The sequence below is a fragment of the Corvus kubaryi genome, unplaced genomic scaffold (genome assembly GCF_017639235.1).
Source record: "Corvus kubaryi isolate FWS band 111438036 unplaced genomic scaffold, C.kubaryi_AGA036_p1.0 65366, whole genome shotgun sequence".
Taxonomy (NCBI): Eukaryota; Metazoa; Chordata; class Aves; order Passeriformes; family Corvidae; genus Corvus; species Corvus kubaryi.
The window spans coordinates 103754-121371 of record NW_024581947.1 but is presented as its reverse complement, the minus strand read 5'-3'; the positions used below and the strand labels follow the sequence as shown (position 1 = coordinate 121371).

Genomic DNA, 17618 nt, shown 5'->3' with positions numbered 1-17618 from the left:
TGGACCAGCCGACCTCCCCAAGGCCCTTCCTAAATCATTCTCTGATCCTATTCTGGTAAACTGGCTATGAACCAGACCGTTCTTTCTGTTTTCACCATTTAGCGAATGCTGCTAAAAATGATGGCAAAAAAGACCTCTAGACTAGCCTTACTTTGTGATGGCAAAATATATTATTGTATATTTATCATAAAAGGTATATAGAAGAAGGGATTTGCTTCTGTGGGGTTTCTGACTGATGTATATATTTTTCCTTTTTTCTCCTGCCAAAATTTCTGCTTGACCACGAGAACTAGCATTTTACACAAAACAAAAAAAAAGAAAAAAAAAAGGGAAAACAAAACGGATTCATTCTGATGTGATAGATTCCTGTAGGGGAGTATAACTGGATGTGTACATCTGAATTTCAGAAAAGAGCACTAAAATTCCTCTTTTGATCCTGAGGTTTAGTTTGCCCATAATGTTGAGTGTGTGACATAAACAAAATCATGACACTGTCAACAGCGATGAGAAGAAGAGCCTGAAATTTCCATCTCAGCACAGCTCATAGTAATATTGCAGAAGTTTAATTTTCCTAATCCTGTCATTTCTGCTGTCTGAAAAACAAATACCGATGTACCCTTTGCTAGTCGCACCTAATTCCCTTTTGCATGTGCTAATTTCACTGTGACCACTACAAACACTGCAGGCAAAGGAACTGAAGTTTTGCAGGCAGGCAGAGAAATGAAGCAAAATGACTGTTGTTTTTAATACATATTAACAGCTATATCAATGTCTATCTTCTTCCTCCTCATTTCATCCTCTGTGATGAAATCCTCTCTTTCATCCTCTGATGAAATTCCCCTGATCATCCTGTAGGATGAACAGTTGCCTCTAGGCATCCTCGGTACAATTTGTTCCAATACCGGTGTTTCTGTCAATTCCCTGCTCATTTACCAACTGCACAATTGTTTATGAGATTCTGACGACCAATTTTCATTACTCAGGAACCAAAAAATATGTCTTGAAATTTTGTGGCAATACTAGCTTAAAATGTTTACAGGCCCACAAGCCTATTCAGCAGACTGTACAGATCTGCATCACTTTTAATTCCCCAGGATTTGTAAATCAGAGAGCATTCTTACACTATTTGCAAAACAGCAAACATGATCAAATTTCTCAGTCATATTAAAATACAGGTGGAAATATATTCAAGAGAAAATAAAATTTGAGAGTTGAACTGATATAAATGGTACGCAATACACTCTCTTCAGAGAGCCTTCTGTAGCACATCCTACTATTAAGTGCTTGGAAATTAGCAGAAAAGATTAACTGAAATCTCTACACATCACTACAACAACATTTTGTAAAGAAAAGAAATGTGGTTTCAAGATGCATTTGTAGACCAAGTAACTCCTGACAGAACTACTCTTGCTGTACTGCCTCTGGAACTGCTTGAAAGCCAGGTATATCGAAGTGTACCCTTGATCAACGTAGATGCTGTAGCAACAGAAAAACTGCATGCAAGAACAGCAGAACAGATGACCCTTACAGGCATTAAAGATGCTTGTATTCCATTTACAAAACAAGGAATCTTTGCTTTTAAGGTTTACATCTTAAAACAACAAAAAAAATCAGTCTGACTTCACTGATTTGTCTCTATAGAAACCAGAAGAAAGACTCTTAGTTTTCAGATGCTGATGCTCTGCTCACCAAGTCACTCCACTGTATTTGGACAGCATCTGGTTTAGTTTTCAAACTTAAAAGTTTCAAAAGCTATCGTGCAAGTATTACTTTTAACTGCTTATTTGACACATTCCAGTATTTTTGGTGTGGAATGGAAAAAAAAAAAACATTTAAATTGCATTATATTACATAAGGAGAGTGAAAGTGCTTTTATCATTGAAGGACTACCATGGAAGAATCCAGTACTGGGGGGAAAGGAATGAAGATACTGAACTATGCTCATTTCCTTGCTCATTTCATTTTAATGTCAAAACATATAATGCCAATACAATATGTTTCAACACAGCAGTCAAACAAATCATCTTTTTTGGCTCTGTCTTACATTTCTTCTAGAAATAAATCTTGCTTATCCAAATGTCTAAAATAGATTTCCCTGCCCAGCTGTTTGCCTAGAAAGGTGTTAGTATTTCCCTATTGATTTTTGGCATCTGTCAGTTTAGTCTCTCCTTTCTATACCACATGCACAATGTCTTCAGGCATTTGTCTCTTCCATTTGCAGGCAGAATGAAACCACTGAATTAGGAATTTTGTGAATGTTACCATCACAAAATTAAATCACTGTTTAAAAACTGTTGCTGCTATAACAGACCTACATTTTCCTGTTCTGAGGAACACTCTGTACTGCATGAGGTTTCATACATTCCAGCTGCCACTTGTATATGAAGTCCTTACATTTGTTTCCAGCCTTTAATCCTTTTCTTCTCACTTTCACCACAGTAAATTTTCTATGTGCATTTTGATTCTTTTTCAGCCAAGCAGTAAGACACAGCAGAGTGGAACTCTTGGCTTCTGATGCTTGCCAGAAGGTGTTAGGAGGTATGTAGCCAATGTAATGCTCAGTCTGATCCATTTTTGAGAAAGGATTTAAAAATTCAAACTGACAGTTCAGAATAGAAACAAGAGCTTGAGATTTTGACACTGCTATGACCACACCAAACAAAAAAGTTTGCTTAAGGAAAACAAGTATTTATTATAAAGGTGTCAAGTAGATGACCAAATGAAATTTTAGCTTTTAGGTAAGAAAATTACTCTGTATATTGTGACATTAAAGTAGGGACAGAATTAGCAAAACTATATGACTCACTGAAAGACATTTAAAACCACTTACGTGACTCACATGGGGAGAAAAGACAGATCAAGAGGGTACAGTGGGAATGTGCATTATGTGAAGACTATTGGACTCCTCAACATCAGCTTCCGTCACTACACTGGTGAGGTGACAATTCTGTCACATAGCACAGATGGAGTAGCATCACCCATTAAAAGTACTGCTTTTCTTCTCAGGTTAAACTAACAAAAAAAATTAAGCACCACAAAGTTATTTGGCATTATAGAATACACAGCCCAGAAATGCAGATACTTCCCTTACAGCACAGCACTTTCTGAAACCATTGTTTCTCAGCAGCAACAGTTGAATGACACAGTATCAGCCAGACCAAAACACAGATCCATGAAGGGCTTGTCCAAAGGGATGTGGGGAACACTGGGTAGAAGGAGAAGTTAGGCAGTAATGTTTTCACATTCATTGGATACAGGAGAAAAGAAGACTGGGAAAGCTTTCTGTGGGGGTGGAATTCCCTATTTCCTTCCTACAAATGTGCACGAGTGTGATGAATAACATATGCCTAGGGAATGCAGGAAGATCAAGAGAATGAGAGAAGGAAGAAGAAATATTCATACAGACCTGTGCTGTATGCTGTGTATATAGGATTGTCCTGTGTATACATGGGTGATTTAGCTGAAGAAGGGAATAGTAGGGGCAGTTTCTCAGTGACCAGTGATATGAAAGAAATCAGTTTGATGGAATGGAAGTGTTGTCCCCCAACAATGGCAATATCTTCTGACTTGTCATAAATCTAAGTACTGTTTTCAGCTACCAATACAGAGATCAGTTCGTTGCTGTCCAAGAATAATTAACTTTCTAGAGGGTATAATTTTGCATTGAGACAATATAGGGAATACACATTGTCATGGCAGCAGTTAAAAAAATGGCAGTCCAATACTACTTGCTTCCCTGGTTTCATTATCCGACAAAACATGTTTACCTATTTGCTTCCAGTGAAAAATTCAGAACAGATGTGATTCCTGTTTAAGTAGGAATTATGTTCTTTGCTGTTTAATGGACCCAACAAGGATTAAGAGCTTCTAGAATATAATTTTTAACGTGGTCTATATTGGTGTACATCAAACTGCAGGGCAACCATTCAATTTCACCCTGTGTTTTGTTCATTTTGCCATAACTCCAGAAGGTCAGTAGTCAACTAAGAATCCACTTGTTAAAACAAAGCAAATTTAAAAATAGAAATGTTTCTGTTCAATGCTTTGACTGTTATTTTTCCATCAAATTGCAAGGAATGGATAAAATATGTTTTCCATGGCTGTGAGCTTGCTACAGAAGTCCATCCACCACTTATATCTAGAAACATTAATTTATGTCTTTCTATTGAAAAGATGCCTAAACTTCAAACAAGCAAGCTTGTTCTCAAAATCATTCCTACTTAGAGACTCAGTAGTAGTCATTTAAAAATGTGGTAGTTTAAAAACTTGAAACACATTCATGTTTTATAAAGTACTATAAATACTGCAGAAAATGAAAGTTCCTAGTATTAATAGATTAAAATCAGTGGTTATGCATCCATTTCAATAAATTATTACATTTAGAAACATAATTGCATGACAAAATGCCACAGATCCTCCTCACTAAGGCAGAGCATCAAACCGAGAATTGGTTTCACAGCAGCATCAAAGAAAATCAGTCTCAAAGAGAACTCTGGAAGAGATCTTCTGGTCCACTTCTTTGGAGTCACATACAAGGGTGTGTTGATCCTTCCTGACTTGTCCAACCTGTTATTAAACCCTCAGCCACAGAGATTCCACAGTCTCCCTAAGACAAGCTTTTTACTATGGTCAAAACCATTCCATCTCTTGGGAATAAGAAGCCCAACTAATAGACTGTTTGGAGAAACTAAAACAAACTGTAAAATTTCAGTGTGCTGTGCCACCTGTCTCAGGGAGGAGAAAGGGGTGAAGCAAGCAGAAATGATGATACAGGAGTGGGCACCTGATTTATGCCTGTTTTAAAGTCTCTGTGGTTTAGATTCATATCCGACCAAGCGCCCCTACATGTGAACACCTGCATGAATAAAGCGTGAGCTAAGAAAGAGTGTTTGATTGAATACAACTGTGGTTAACTTCTACAAAGTCTGTGAATACCCAAGGCAGTTCAGCTCCTCTTGATGGCATGATTCCTGGGACACAAGATTCCTGGGACACAAGACCAGAGGTTGGAGAAAGAGCCACCAGGGAGTGTAGAGAAAGCCAAGGTGGATCTGACTTCCACCCAGGTCCTCATGGAAACAACTGTTCTTTGATGTGCCAGAGGAATGGATTAAGAAAACTGTGAGGAGCAGTGCCAAGGAACTGAGCCAGATAGAGACCACCCAAAAAGGAGAAAAAACTCTGTGAAGAGGGAATGGAATTAGTAAAACAAATTGGCAATTGGAGATAACGAAAATGTTGAGAGTGTGGGTGGCAACTATGGCTCACGCAGAAAAAGATGGGAGGAAAAGCCAGGACAACACCTGGAAAATACAGAGAACTGGAAGACCATATCAAGGGCCAGAGGAATTATGATATTGTTTTGAAAGAGCTTGATAAATGATGTTCCATACACAGTAATATTATTTTAAAAACCTCTGAGCTCCTTTAATTGGCACCAATGAAATAAAAGGAAGTCTGTGGTCACTGTACTATTTAAATATTATCCTTCAAGGTATTATCCAGCAAGAACTTCATTCAGAAATTCTCATGTGATATGGCCTTTTGAAACTGCCTACAGAGAAATCATGTTGTATTTTCTCGCCAATATCTGTAAATAAAATCTTTTCTAACCTGCATGTAAGTGTACCAGACATACATTTAAAGCAGTTGACACATTTAGAATAGAATTTCCTCATTTACAAAAAGGCATATACAAAAGCTTTAGGATGGTGAGAGGAGAGGGGCTTGAGACTTACCCTGCTCATCCAATTAAAAAATCTTAATTTTACTGTGCCTTTCCAAACCAGCAGACCATTTAATAAAACTTGGGATAGTTCTCTCAGCGTAAACAATTCCTTCATTTATACAACTGAGTCTAAATCTTTGAAAGACTGGTTTTCATTTATCAGAGTATTTTCACACAGAACTCTCATTCCTGCTAAATCCAACTCTGACACTGTAGGAAAAAATTATTTTGGTAAATGTCCAGTCAAATTACCACTAACTAACACATAACTATTTAAAGTAGCACAATACACAGAAGAAAAACAAAACAGAAAATCATGTAAAATGTTCTCAAGCTTAAAAGCATTCAAAACTTTGGAGATGACATTATTGTTATTATTGTTTTACCATTACCACTTCAGGTAAATGACAGGATTTACATTTTGCTGTTGTAATTTCGTTTGCTATTACCCAGACATTTTGGCCAAACAAGGGCCAGAATTGCTGTGAGACCAATTCTCTGTTGGCATAACTTTATTGATTTCAGTGGACTTCTGTCAGCAGAAAACATTGGCTTCTCTTTAGCTTTGGGGAAAAAAAAAAAAAAAAAAGCCACACAATCTGCTTTTATTAAAACATATTTTTAAGCTGAAAAGTAGAGATGGGTGGCAGGATCCACTCCTAAATCTAACAAAGTACATGACTGGAGTTTGGTAATTTTGCCAATCCCATCTCCAATCAATTTTTTTTTGTATTTCTGTATCACATACACAAAGTTTGTAGGAAGTTAAACATTATAAATCTTGAAGAGACAATTACTTTTTATTGTGATACAAAAATCTATGCCACATTTAATTCTCTCTGTTTATTACCAATGCCAATGATATGCTATAACATTTCTCTGCTATGCTTCAATTAATTAGACAGCCTTGGGCGAAAAAAAGGCAGTAAGAAATGTTCCAGTACTTCTCACTGTAGGATGATGCCCTAAAGCCCTGTGAATGAGAAACTAGTATGTTCTAGAAAGAGAAGTTCACTGTATCTGGGGTTGGTGGACAAAAGGATTTCCAAAAACACCAGCTGCAGGCAAACTCACATAAATGGAGAGTAGTTGTACCCAACTGCAATAGCTCCTACATTCTCCATTCCCATCCAGAGAAACTGGATGTAGGTGGTGGGCAGTGATAGCTGGCACCTTGATCTCTTCCTAAGCACAGTCTGGGAGTTGTGCTTCATTATACTTGCTATGTCTCTGATGAGGATTGGCTGTGGCTTGAAACAGAAGTGAGAATGAAACAAAATTATATCAAAAGACAGCCAGTAGAAGTACCAGTGCAACAACAATACTTAAGTGCTTCAAGACCATTTTTTGATTTTAAATGTATTTCTTACTGGTTACCTGGTTCCCACAGAATTTACCTGACTACAAAGGCACAGAAAAACCCTAAATAAATTTGTAATACTCACTTCTATGATTCTGTAACAGAAGGTCTCAGCCTTACCTCTGCAAGTCAGACTACAGATGTACAATTTATTCACTGCCACTATACTTTCCAGTTTAAAAATTGTTTGAGAAAGCACTGAGTCAATCAAGACCATTAGGGTAAAAGTGTGGTATGTTCCACAAGACAGCATAAGTGTTCTTTTCATGTAAAGTTCACAGTGATTAAAAGGCACAATTCTGCAAAAGCATTCAGGAAAACTACAGTGCAATATGTTCTTATATGACATTTTGTCATGGCATCACCACCATTCAGCATGATTTGGACCTTCTGCAGGTCATGAGATGAAATTGGTTGTCCTCCTCCATTTCAGTTCTTTCCTGTTCCTGAAGTGAGAGGTCTGAACTTCTCCAGTAATCCTTCAAAGCACGGCTTTGAATCCTTACAAATCATTACAAACCACTCTTTTGAAGACTGTTCTCTGGAACAATCTACCAGGCATGTCACTGCACCTACAGTTCTCTATGGGATTGACTTGCTACAAATTCACCTCCCTATTTATATGTGGAACACTTTTAAGCTGGAAACACACTGGTGTTTCCATAAAACCAACTTGCTCTCACTCAAATAATACACATAGAAATCAACAATTTTTGCATATGTAATGCACAGGTTGTTCTTAGGAAAAGGAATATAGGACTACTTTTTGTAGGAAATAGTATTTTTAGGATCTAAACATGAAACATAATATGTGTTTTGACACAGCCTAAGTGATAGTTTTAATACTTACACATTTTATTCTTACAACTCATAGGGACTTGGTGGTTTAAGAGTCCCTAGGAAGAACTCAGATCCTTGGGTTCTCTTCTGAGTCTCACTATCAGCCTTTGATGATCCGAAGGTATATTTTTGATCTCTGACCTCAACTTCCCCTCTCTTCAATGTCAGAAGAAAAATGCATACCTTCTAGTAATTTGTTGCAAGAACTGCAAAGAAAGGTGGATATGAGAACTGGATGCTGTGACCATCACAGTTCAGTGCCATATATCAGGCATGTTTCCCACACCTGAAGTGGCTCTTGCATTTCTGGAGGGCAGGAACTACATACTCACAGGAGATACAGACATATAAATGGTTTGGATTATGTAAGTTTAGCACTTGTTCACAGAATACCATTCATTATTCATCTCTTAAAAAACACCTGTATCTTCTTCTGCTGAAAAGCCATTCAAATTATATACCAGCTCTGCTTGTATCCAGTAATTTACAAAGGGGTAAGGATAGACAAGAAATTAGTCTGGATGTTTCAGGAAGTCAAGAGGAACAGGGTTTTCTGAAGAAGAGGGGCTTTTGACTCCTGAGATTTAATGAGGTTGTACCATTCCATTTCACAAGTATCCAGTTACTTTCTGCAAAATATTGCTTAAAACACTTGGAGTAAGGAAATGAGGTGCCAAGAAACCTGTGTTACCTGACACTGCTGTGTTACCAAACTGTTTGCCACATGTCTTCCCCACATTTCAGGCAAATGAATGGACTAAGGTAAATGATTAACATTTTATCTTGCTTTAAATGTGTTACCAAGTTCGTGAACTAAACCATTTCAAATACTAGGAAGCAACCATTTTCCTCTTGTCATTGCTGCATAAGTTCACTGGAGAAAACCACAATGAATACAAAATCAAAAGATGCATAATAGTGCAAATGCACAGGACTCTTCAACAAAGGTAGACAGTCAGATTTAGCATTTCTTAGCTGTCAACCACACAGCTTCAAGATTTAAATAACTTTAATACATCCTTTTAATTAAACAGGAAATTATATGCAAAACAGGAAAAATACTTAAATGAGCTATTTTTACATTCAGTAGCCTCTAACTGTGGATCATAAAAGCTAACATCCCCAATATTTAAAATGACAGACACCACTTGGTTTAAAAGACTGAACAGGACCTGCTGGAGGCAGACAACTGGAAAAAGCATGCCTGAGAAAGGTAGACTTTGGCAGTCTGTTTGGGGCATGGGAGGATTCTCCCCCAGCCCACTCACAAATCTCCCCACCCCAGAATTGTCCCCAGGAACAAAACACTGTGACCAGGTGCTCCAGTTAGAACATCTGCTGCTGCATGGAGCTGCCAAGGCAACAGCATTCGGCTGTGACATTTCCCAAATCACTAAGTTAGTACGCAGCTCATGCCTGACAGTGTCAGAGCTGGCACTCCCAGTGCCCTTCCCCATTAAAATGCCCCAGATATGCCTCCAAAAACTCTGACTGAGACTCTTTAGGTCACTGACAAGAAGGTGTCCAATATTATATCACTGATGCCAGTCAGGTGGACACACAGAAGGGCAAAGCAGCTCTTTCAAGAAAGGGGACAGGTGCAACTCCAGTTAAACTCTCTTGAATCTTTATTCTTCTACATATAAGAGTATGGTCATGGAACTGTTCAAGCTGGTGTTCCAGCCCACTCCCTATGTACCAAAAGTACACAAACCCCCGTCTGCAAAAATTACTCCCTCCATGACTAAGAAATGAAGCTTTTAAATAACCTTTTAAAATAGCATTTAAAAGAAGAACACGGTTTTTTCCTTCATAGTTCTTCCACCTCCAAAGGAAATTTGAATCCAGCAATACAGCTGTGGTGCACCATAAATGCACCATAACATGTCCTCGACCACCACACCCTCCAGTTAAAACACTGATAAGTTCTGGTACCCCATATATATTATGGGGTCCTTCTTTGCATGGCCAAATTCAAACTCCAGTACCTTTTAGGCACAAATTGCCCTTTTTCCTGGACATCACTAGCAACACGTCCTTTCCTCCCACAAAAGCTCATGGGAACTTTTTTAATCAGTGAAATGTTGTTTGTCAAGACAAATTACTTGGGAACACTAACACTGAAAGGTCTACAGTCCAGTGCCATAAGTGATGATTGTTTGAAGTCCTTTACAGAACCAGCTATCAGCAATAAAACTTTTAATAAGCATAGAAAATTATACCAAGCCAGTCAGTTTGTCCAAAAAAGGCTGTCAAAAGAGCACATACTGAAACCTATCCACCGATGAAGCAGGTAAAATCATTAATAAACACTTCTGTAACATTAAATACACCATCTACTTTCTATTCACCATATCTTTTTAATAAAAATGATACTGAAACACAAATATTAATAGAAGGATAGTCTGTGTACGCTATTTTTTCATAAAGAGCATTCTTTCAAATAAATAAAAATATACTTCAGTTTATTATCAGACTGTAAAAAGCATAAAAATTCAAACACACTTCAGGACACTTACTTGCTTTGACAAAACTCACACAAAGGTTTGTTTTTCCTCTGCAATGGATAAGCTTGTCACCCCAGACTACAGAAAGACAAAAGGTGAAGGAGATGCTTCTCCCCACCTTGTTTTGCTGTTGGTGACAGCCTGAGGGATGACATTCCAGCTCTGATAGGTGCTTTCAAAGCCTTTACCTTCCATATGCCCAGCAAACTAATTTTTACTTTTTAAACTAGCACCTATTTCCGGTCAGTAGTATCTATAGATAAAGGTGCTCAAAATGAGGGCTAAGCAGCTAAGGGACATAACACTTAATAAATTACTTTTAAAATGCTTCCTTTCCATTAATCTCCCCTGCAGTTTTTGTGTCTAAGCTTCCTCCTGCCTCACTCACCACTGCTATGAACACATACACTGCATTTGGAAAAATTGTGTGTGTACAGCAACTGTCAATGTATCAAAGGCTGCTTGATTTTACCTAGATCAGATACCAACAGCATAAAGCTGAGAATAATATAGGCTTTAGCTTGTGCTTTTTAAGTCTGCCAGCACGTCGAGCACTTAGAAAGGCAATGAACCTGCAATGAGGTCTATGCTATCACGATTTCACTTCTACTAGAACCTGAGGAACCTGTCTTGAGGTGAATATGGATGCTATTATCACACCTACACACCCCTGCTCCAGGAGGAAATGTCACAAAATGCCAAGTTCTGAAATCTGGACTAAAGCAAACTAGGTCACAGCAGAACTGCCACCTCCATTTTCATCAGTAGCCTCCTGCCCTATTTTTAACGTGGGCTTTTTAGGAGGCTCTGTCTCCAATGGACACATGTGCCACAGCTGAATCTTCACAAACATGGCCTCTGACAGAGAAGAGACTTACATCTGTTCTCAAAATCCAGGGCTTTGAATTTCACTTTGGATCAAATGGCAATCAATGCAGGTCACAGGCTGACTTTCCTTCACACTTTTAGCAAGAAATGCTGCTCAATGAACAATCAGCATGTCAGACCTCCCTTCAGTATGAATACAAAAGCACAGTTGTTAGAGCCTTTCCAACTTCGACAGCTCTGCCTAAAGACACTATTCAGCTTCTGTGGAAAGAGCACAGCTCAAAATGTCCTCCAAATTCCATTTCAAATTCCTAACTCTCTCAAACTGGTATATAGGACCATACATCCAATAAACTCAATTGGATACACAGTATTACATCAATACTTTAATTTGGATTTATCTTGTTCTTTCTACATCTACTCCTTGTCACTTTAATTTTTCACTTGTGTTCTCTGCATAGTTTAAAACCTTACAGATTGGAAAATAATGGCACTTATATCCTTTTGCCCTTCATGTTGTGTATGATAACACTTCTGGCTGTGAAAACCTACAACTAACACTGACATTATATTGTTGAACTAGTCTTAAAATAGGTACAGCACCCACAGCAACCACAGCTTTGGAGAAAGAAACAGAAAAATCTTTCACTGGCCTGAAAAGCAGCAATTAAAGTTCCACAGCAACTGCTTATGGAAAATCACACTGTGCCACCATTTTTCAGTAGATGTAAAAGGTATTTCAGTTTGCAAGAAAAATGAATTATAAAATCTTAATAACCAAAAATAACCAAAGATAATGAATATATAGTTCTGAGCAAAGACAAACCTTCTTCATATGTTGCTGTCTATGTCGTCATCAAATTTTATCTGTCTTTTGATCTCACCAACTACAAGCAGTGCAATCATCCTGTCACATGTCCCAGCTGGCAGTTCCCGTGGTCCATTCTCTAAGAACATGTAAAGTGTTCCCACTTCAGTTGGCCAAGGAAGTCTATGCTTAGTTTAATTTTTCTATTTTCATTAACCACAGATGCAGTAAAAAAGATTAAACAAAAAAACCAAACCAAACAAACAAAGAAACCCAAACCCAAAAAAAACCATACAAACAAAAAAAAAAACCAATAAAAACCCCCAAAAAACCCCAAACAAAAAAAACTCCAACCAAACAACAACAAAAACCAAACAAACAAACCAAACAAACCAAGAAAAAAAAACCACCAAAAAAAACCCCCAAAAAACCCAAACCAAACCAAACCAAACCAAAACAAAACAAAAAGAAAATTCACTAAAATTGATTTTCCACCATACTGCAAAAAACCCCACAGAGAAATAGGTATCAAGCAGTGATGTGACAGAAATTAGTTCTGTATTCCACTTTCCCTTGCACACAACATGGGCTCTACTTATGCTAAGAAAGCCTGAGGCAATATGCAACTGTCTGAGGTCAGAACTACTACCTGCAAATAAACAGCAACAAATATATTGTCTGCTCTGAATGAAGCATAAATCCTTTGGGGATGTGGTTGGTTTGGATTCAGTCTTCCTCCTCTCAGCTCATCTCCTTGAAGATCAGCAACAAAAAGATAAAGATGACATTGCAAAGAGAATGACAGTTTCTACTCGATTTCCTCTACACCCCGTGATACATCAGGCAGATAAAAAGGCCGCTGAGGAGGACAGGAGACTCAGTGATTCAGACCACAGTACTTGGTTTCTCTCTTCTTTGTTTCTGACTCCATTAGGGATCACCTCTTACTTTATCAATCCCAGTGGGATAAAAGGCAAAAAAATTATTGGAACTCCCTCTAAAGCACCTGGAAACATAATGGGAGGGAAATACAGCAAAGAACTGTCAAGGGAAAGTAAAAGGACAGAAACATTTACATCTGCTCTTCTTTATTACTCACGGCATAAACTCTTTCCCATTTTTATACAAGGCTTATCAGAAAAAGCAAATCAATCAGATAGACATCTGACGTTTTCTTTACCTTCAGGCCGTCTCTCCCCAGAATATGATTGTTCAACAACTGGTCCAGAAAGTGGATCTGACACAGAAAGTGCCTTTAAGATAATGAGCTGCATATTGAACAACTAAATCTTTTGTTTAGCTTGGGACAGGCAAGGGAAGTGGAGGTATGTCTGAACTGACTGGCAGGGAAACACAGCTATCTTTGGCATTTGTGACCCAAACAACTCTGCCTGTCCATCTCTGAATATGAACATCATTGGTCACTTGAAGAAGGAATCACTCTGGCAGCTTGAAAACTAGCTTGTTTTAAACAGCATTACCCTCAAATACCACTTGAAAGTGTTTTTAGAAGTTCTCCATGTGGTACCAGTCAGCAGTTACAGTTATTGTATCAGGAGAGATCCGCAATGAAACGGGACAGCAAATGTCAAAATACAAACATGAAAAACAAAGCAAGAAACAGAACTATAACTGCAGTAAGATATTTTGACTATTCACTTAGAGGAAACACAATTTCATCATTAGTGAAAAAATGGGCCCAAAAATGCAAAGAAAGGGAAATATGTCACACACACTGGAAATCAGCCTGCTGATGTAATAATGTTAAGAAACATCAGTGGATGCAGTTCACTGAATAGTTGGGTAGGGGAAAATATTACTCATACAACATAAGGTCCAGTTATCCTAGATCTGACCTTCTTTTCTACGCTCCTTTCCTCCCTTATACACACAATTTCAGTGACTAAAAACATGAATACGGGAAAAATGAAGAGGGCAACAAGCACAGCCTGAAAGGAAGTGTTTCACCACCTGGATCCCAGCCCCAAAAGAGTTACCAGGGGCTGCTCTCCTGCAGTGCTGGGCAGCCCTGGACTGCAACAAAGTCAGCTGGACTTTCAGCACTACTGTCGAAAAACCCAAACAAAGCAAGCAAAACTCCTGCACCCTTCACAGTTATTTCCCTCCCCAGGATTTTGTACTGAATTTTTTACTACCTTTTTTTTTTTTTTTCCCCAGAAGAGAGAATTCAAATTATTTCACATCTCAGTGGTAAAGCAGCTTCAATACTCCAGCTAGGAGTGACAAAGTGACAAGTACAGAAAATTGGTTTTTAAAATACATTTAATCACTTAGCATTCACATCTTTGAACTGCTCCATGAAGTGCTACCCAAAAGCTAAATATTGTTAAGAGATCTCTTGGCTCTGTTTATTCTGTCAGCACCCTTTACCACCAAAGCACTGAAAAAACTTGCAGCCACTGTTCATAACATTAACAGGAACATGATGGTGGAATTTACAGCAGAATATTAAAACTGAAGGAGCTTTCAGTTTCCCTTTATGCAATTAACCCAGCAACAACAGCAAGCACTTTCAAATCACACTACCAATCAAAAAATTCATGTTTGGCGTAGGAAAGCACTGAAATGCTATGATATTTCTTATGTAGGGGGATTTAACACTGCTAACTGCAGAGTCTATAAATCAGTTTCTCTACAGAACTCCAAAGTCATAGGTGCCAAATATAAATCGTTTTCTCATAATCCCATTTTTGATCTTCTCATGTTATTACTGGACTTCCTGGATAAATTGTTGCTAAACTAAGTTTGCTCTTTTTTCCTACATAATTTGCCAAACCAACTGCTGGAATGCATTTGTATTGTCCTCTTACTAGAAGAATTCCTGTAACATTCCCATTGACCTAATTGCAGGTTTTGGCCTGAAAAGATGACACGTTTCTGTGAATCTGGTAAAGCTGTTGAAGCAGGGATACTAGAAATGAAGTACCCTTCTGGCCCCTTTCATCAAGCTCCAGGCTGAATCCCTTTAGGAATGTGATGGTATTTCTTCTCCCTGCTTTTTTCTAAAATCCTATTCTAAGCTGCTTAAAAAAAAAAAAAAAAAAAAAAAAAGATGAAAATCTGACCGAAATAACCCAGAAACTTAAGTAAAGACAGCTGGAAAGATGAAAGAGTGATAATGTTTAGATGTAAACCAAGCAACATGTTCCAACAACTGGCAGGGACTAAATTCTGTCCCAGAAATGTATGTTATTAAAGAATACAGTGTCTGTCAGGAAACCCCTGAAACCACAATACAGTTACATCGGTTTAAGTCTTTATTTGGAAAGCATCATCATTACTTAGACAAAAACAGAGTTTTCATATTTATATGCCCTCAAAATTGATTGTTTGGAGATAAAGTGTGGGTAGATACCATAAACCATTATTAGGCAAGCAGTTCAAATGAAAAAAAAAATTTTACAAATGTGAGCAATATTGCATCCTGTGTTAGATTTAAAACACAGTTTGCAGAGCCTCCAACCCAAAGAAACTTCTGCTTTTTCCCCTGATGCAGAGGAATCTTGCTCTAGGCTAAGTCCCATTTTATGTCAGACACAGTACCTGTAACACGTATCTTTTAATCTGGAAAAATCTTTGGATGTGCCCACAATTCCCTTTAGAGTCATGGTTCAGGGACCCACATATAATCACCTCTACTGTATCAGTGTGCTGTGTTCCAAACATAATTCTGCTTTTAACATACACTCCTAATTTTCTAAGATTCTGTCATCATCGGGGCTTCCTCACCTGCGCAGATCTTCCCATCGTAGGTCTCACACACCCAGTCGTGGCACTCGCAGAGCGGGCCGTAGTATTTGCCAGACTCAGTCACTTGGCAGATGCAGACTCCACACTCACATCTGCCTCTGTCATTGCACAGCTTCCCCCCTGGGACGTGGCACCTGAGCTCCGACTCAGCCTGGGACAGCCGGCAGGAAGCAGGAATACCCAAACTATTCCTGTGGGGGACAGCAAACAGAATAACCTGCGGTCAAAGCCAGGGGCTGCAGCTCAGAGCCCATGAGAGCTTAGCTCATGGGAAACCACCCTCCTTCCACTGGCTTCAGCCAATACCCAGAATATTGTTCTTACCACCTCTTCAGTTATGGTTGCAAATTAATACTTGCCTCAAATCACCCAATTTTCTTCGTTTTCGTCAGAAATCTCATTGCTACCTGCAGGAATGCTTATACTTTATTTTACTTACCTTTTTAACTACTTTGGGCTCATCTACTTTCTCATCAGGCATATCTGGTATATATGCATAGACACGTATAGTTTGATTATCTATCATGAAACATTTTGATCTTAATTAATTCAAAAAGCTTAGAGACACCACATACATCCAAACATCTGGGTAGCATAACAGGAATATATATCATAAAGCAAACTTATGGTTGATTCTAATAAAATATGCTTTCCAAAGTAATCCTTCTGGTTGTCAGACATATATGATCCATGCTTTCAATGGAAAAGGAAACCAAAGTAACCACAGCTTTCCATGCAACAGTGTAGTTTGTGGCTGTGGTTTTAGTAAAGCCAGCAGAATCTAATGCTAGATCTGTAGATTTGCAGTTCTGCCATGCAATTGTACCATGCACTGGAGCACGTGGAGATCAGGACTTTCAGGACATACTCAGGAAAAATCACACTTTGCCTCATCAGGAGCTGAATAATAGGAAAAAAGAACAAGGACTGCTCAGGCCAAAAATAGGTCTTCACAACACTAAGGAATACTAAAGATGCAGATGAGTAGAACGTGCCCTTCTCAGATAGATTTTGCAAGGCTCTGGAGCAAAGGAGCTGCTGGCTCTAGGAGCCGGTGTGTGCTGGCTGGTGGAGGTGGAGAGCGAAGGGCAGTGTGCCTTGCTGTGCCAATGCACCGAAGTGCGGCAATAAGCAGGGTTCTGTGGTTAGGTGCCTGTTCCACTCAGGGAGCAGAATTTAGAGGTTTGGGTGGAAAGAGTCATCACTATCCAGCTCTTCCCCCTTCACTGCTTTCAAAGTGTACATCTTGGGCATCAAATACATCGTTGCAAATAACTCTGCAGTCTGCACAGGCACCTACCTGTTGAAGTTCCCAATGACCCAGAGCGCTTCCCTCACTGTCACTTTTAAGCAGGCAGAGGAAGAGCCAACAAACTGCTCCACTGGTCCCTCCACAACCGCAGCTTCCACGCTCCTGGCACCTCACAATCAGTCGCAACCCCCCGTGAGACTTGAGAGCCACACTTACCGCAGGGCCGGGGGCCCGGCCGGCAGCGCGGGGCCCAGCAGCAGCAGCAGCCCCAGCAGCCCCCGTGCGAACATGGTGCGAGCTGTGCTGAGCCGCAGCTGGAGCGCTCCTGCAGACGGGCGCACAGACAGCCGGACAGACCCGCCAGGCACGCGGAGAGCTGCGAGCTGGACAAGCCCGGCTCCAGCGCTCTCCCCCCGTGCTGCAGTGGCTCTGATTAGCTGCCTGGGAGCGGGATTTGGGCAGCACTCTGGGAAGGAGGCCGGTGCCAAACCCCAAAGTTTACAGTCTAGGCAGGGAAGTAATTA

The 17618-nt window shown here is 39.3% G+C and overlaps 1 protein-coding gene across 2 annotated transcripts in view; it reads right to left on the bottom strand.

Annotated features, from left to right (window-relative positions):
• LOC121673364 (integrin beta-like protein 1) overlaps positions 1-17541 on the bottom strand; it is a 134413-nt gene extending 116872 nt beyond the window's left edge. The window contains exons 1-2 of one of the 2 annotated variants that reach the window (XM_042046621.1): positions 17311-17541; positions 15822-16033 (exon numbers count right to left, since the gene is read on the bottom strand). In XM_042046621.1, coding sequence (XP_041902555.1) covers positions 15822-16033; positions 17311-17384 — 286 coding nt within the window. In that variant the 5' untranslated portion in view covers positions 17385-17541. Of the gene's footprint in view, positions 1-15821; positions 16034-16668; positions 16752-17310 lie in introns of those variants that run through there. The other variant, XM_042046622.1, reaches the window with a different exon arrangement.
• Between the last annotated feature and the right edge of the window lie 77 nt (positions 17542-17618).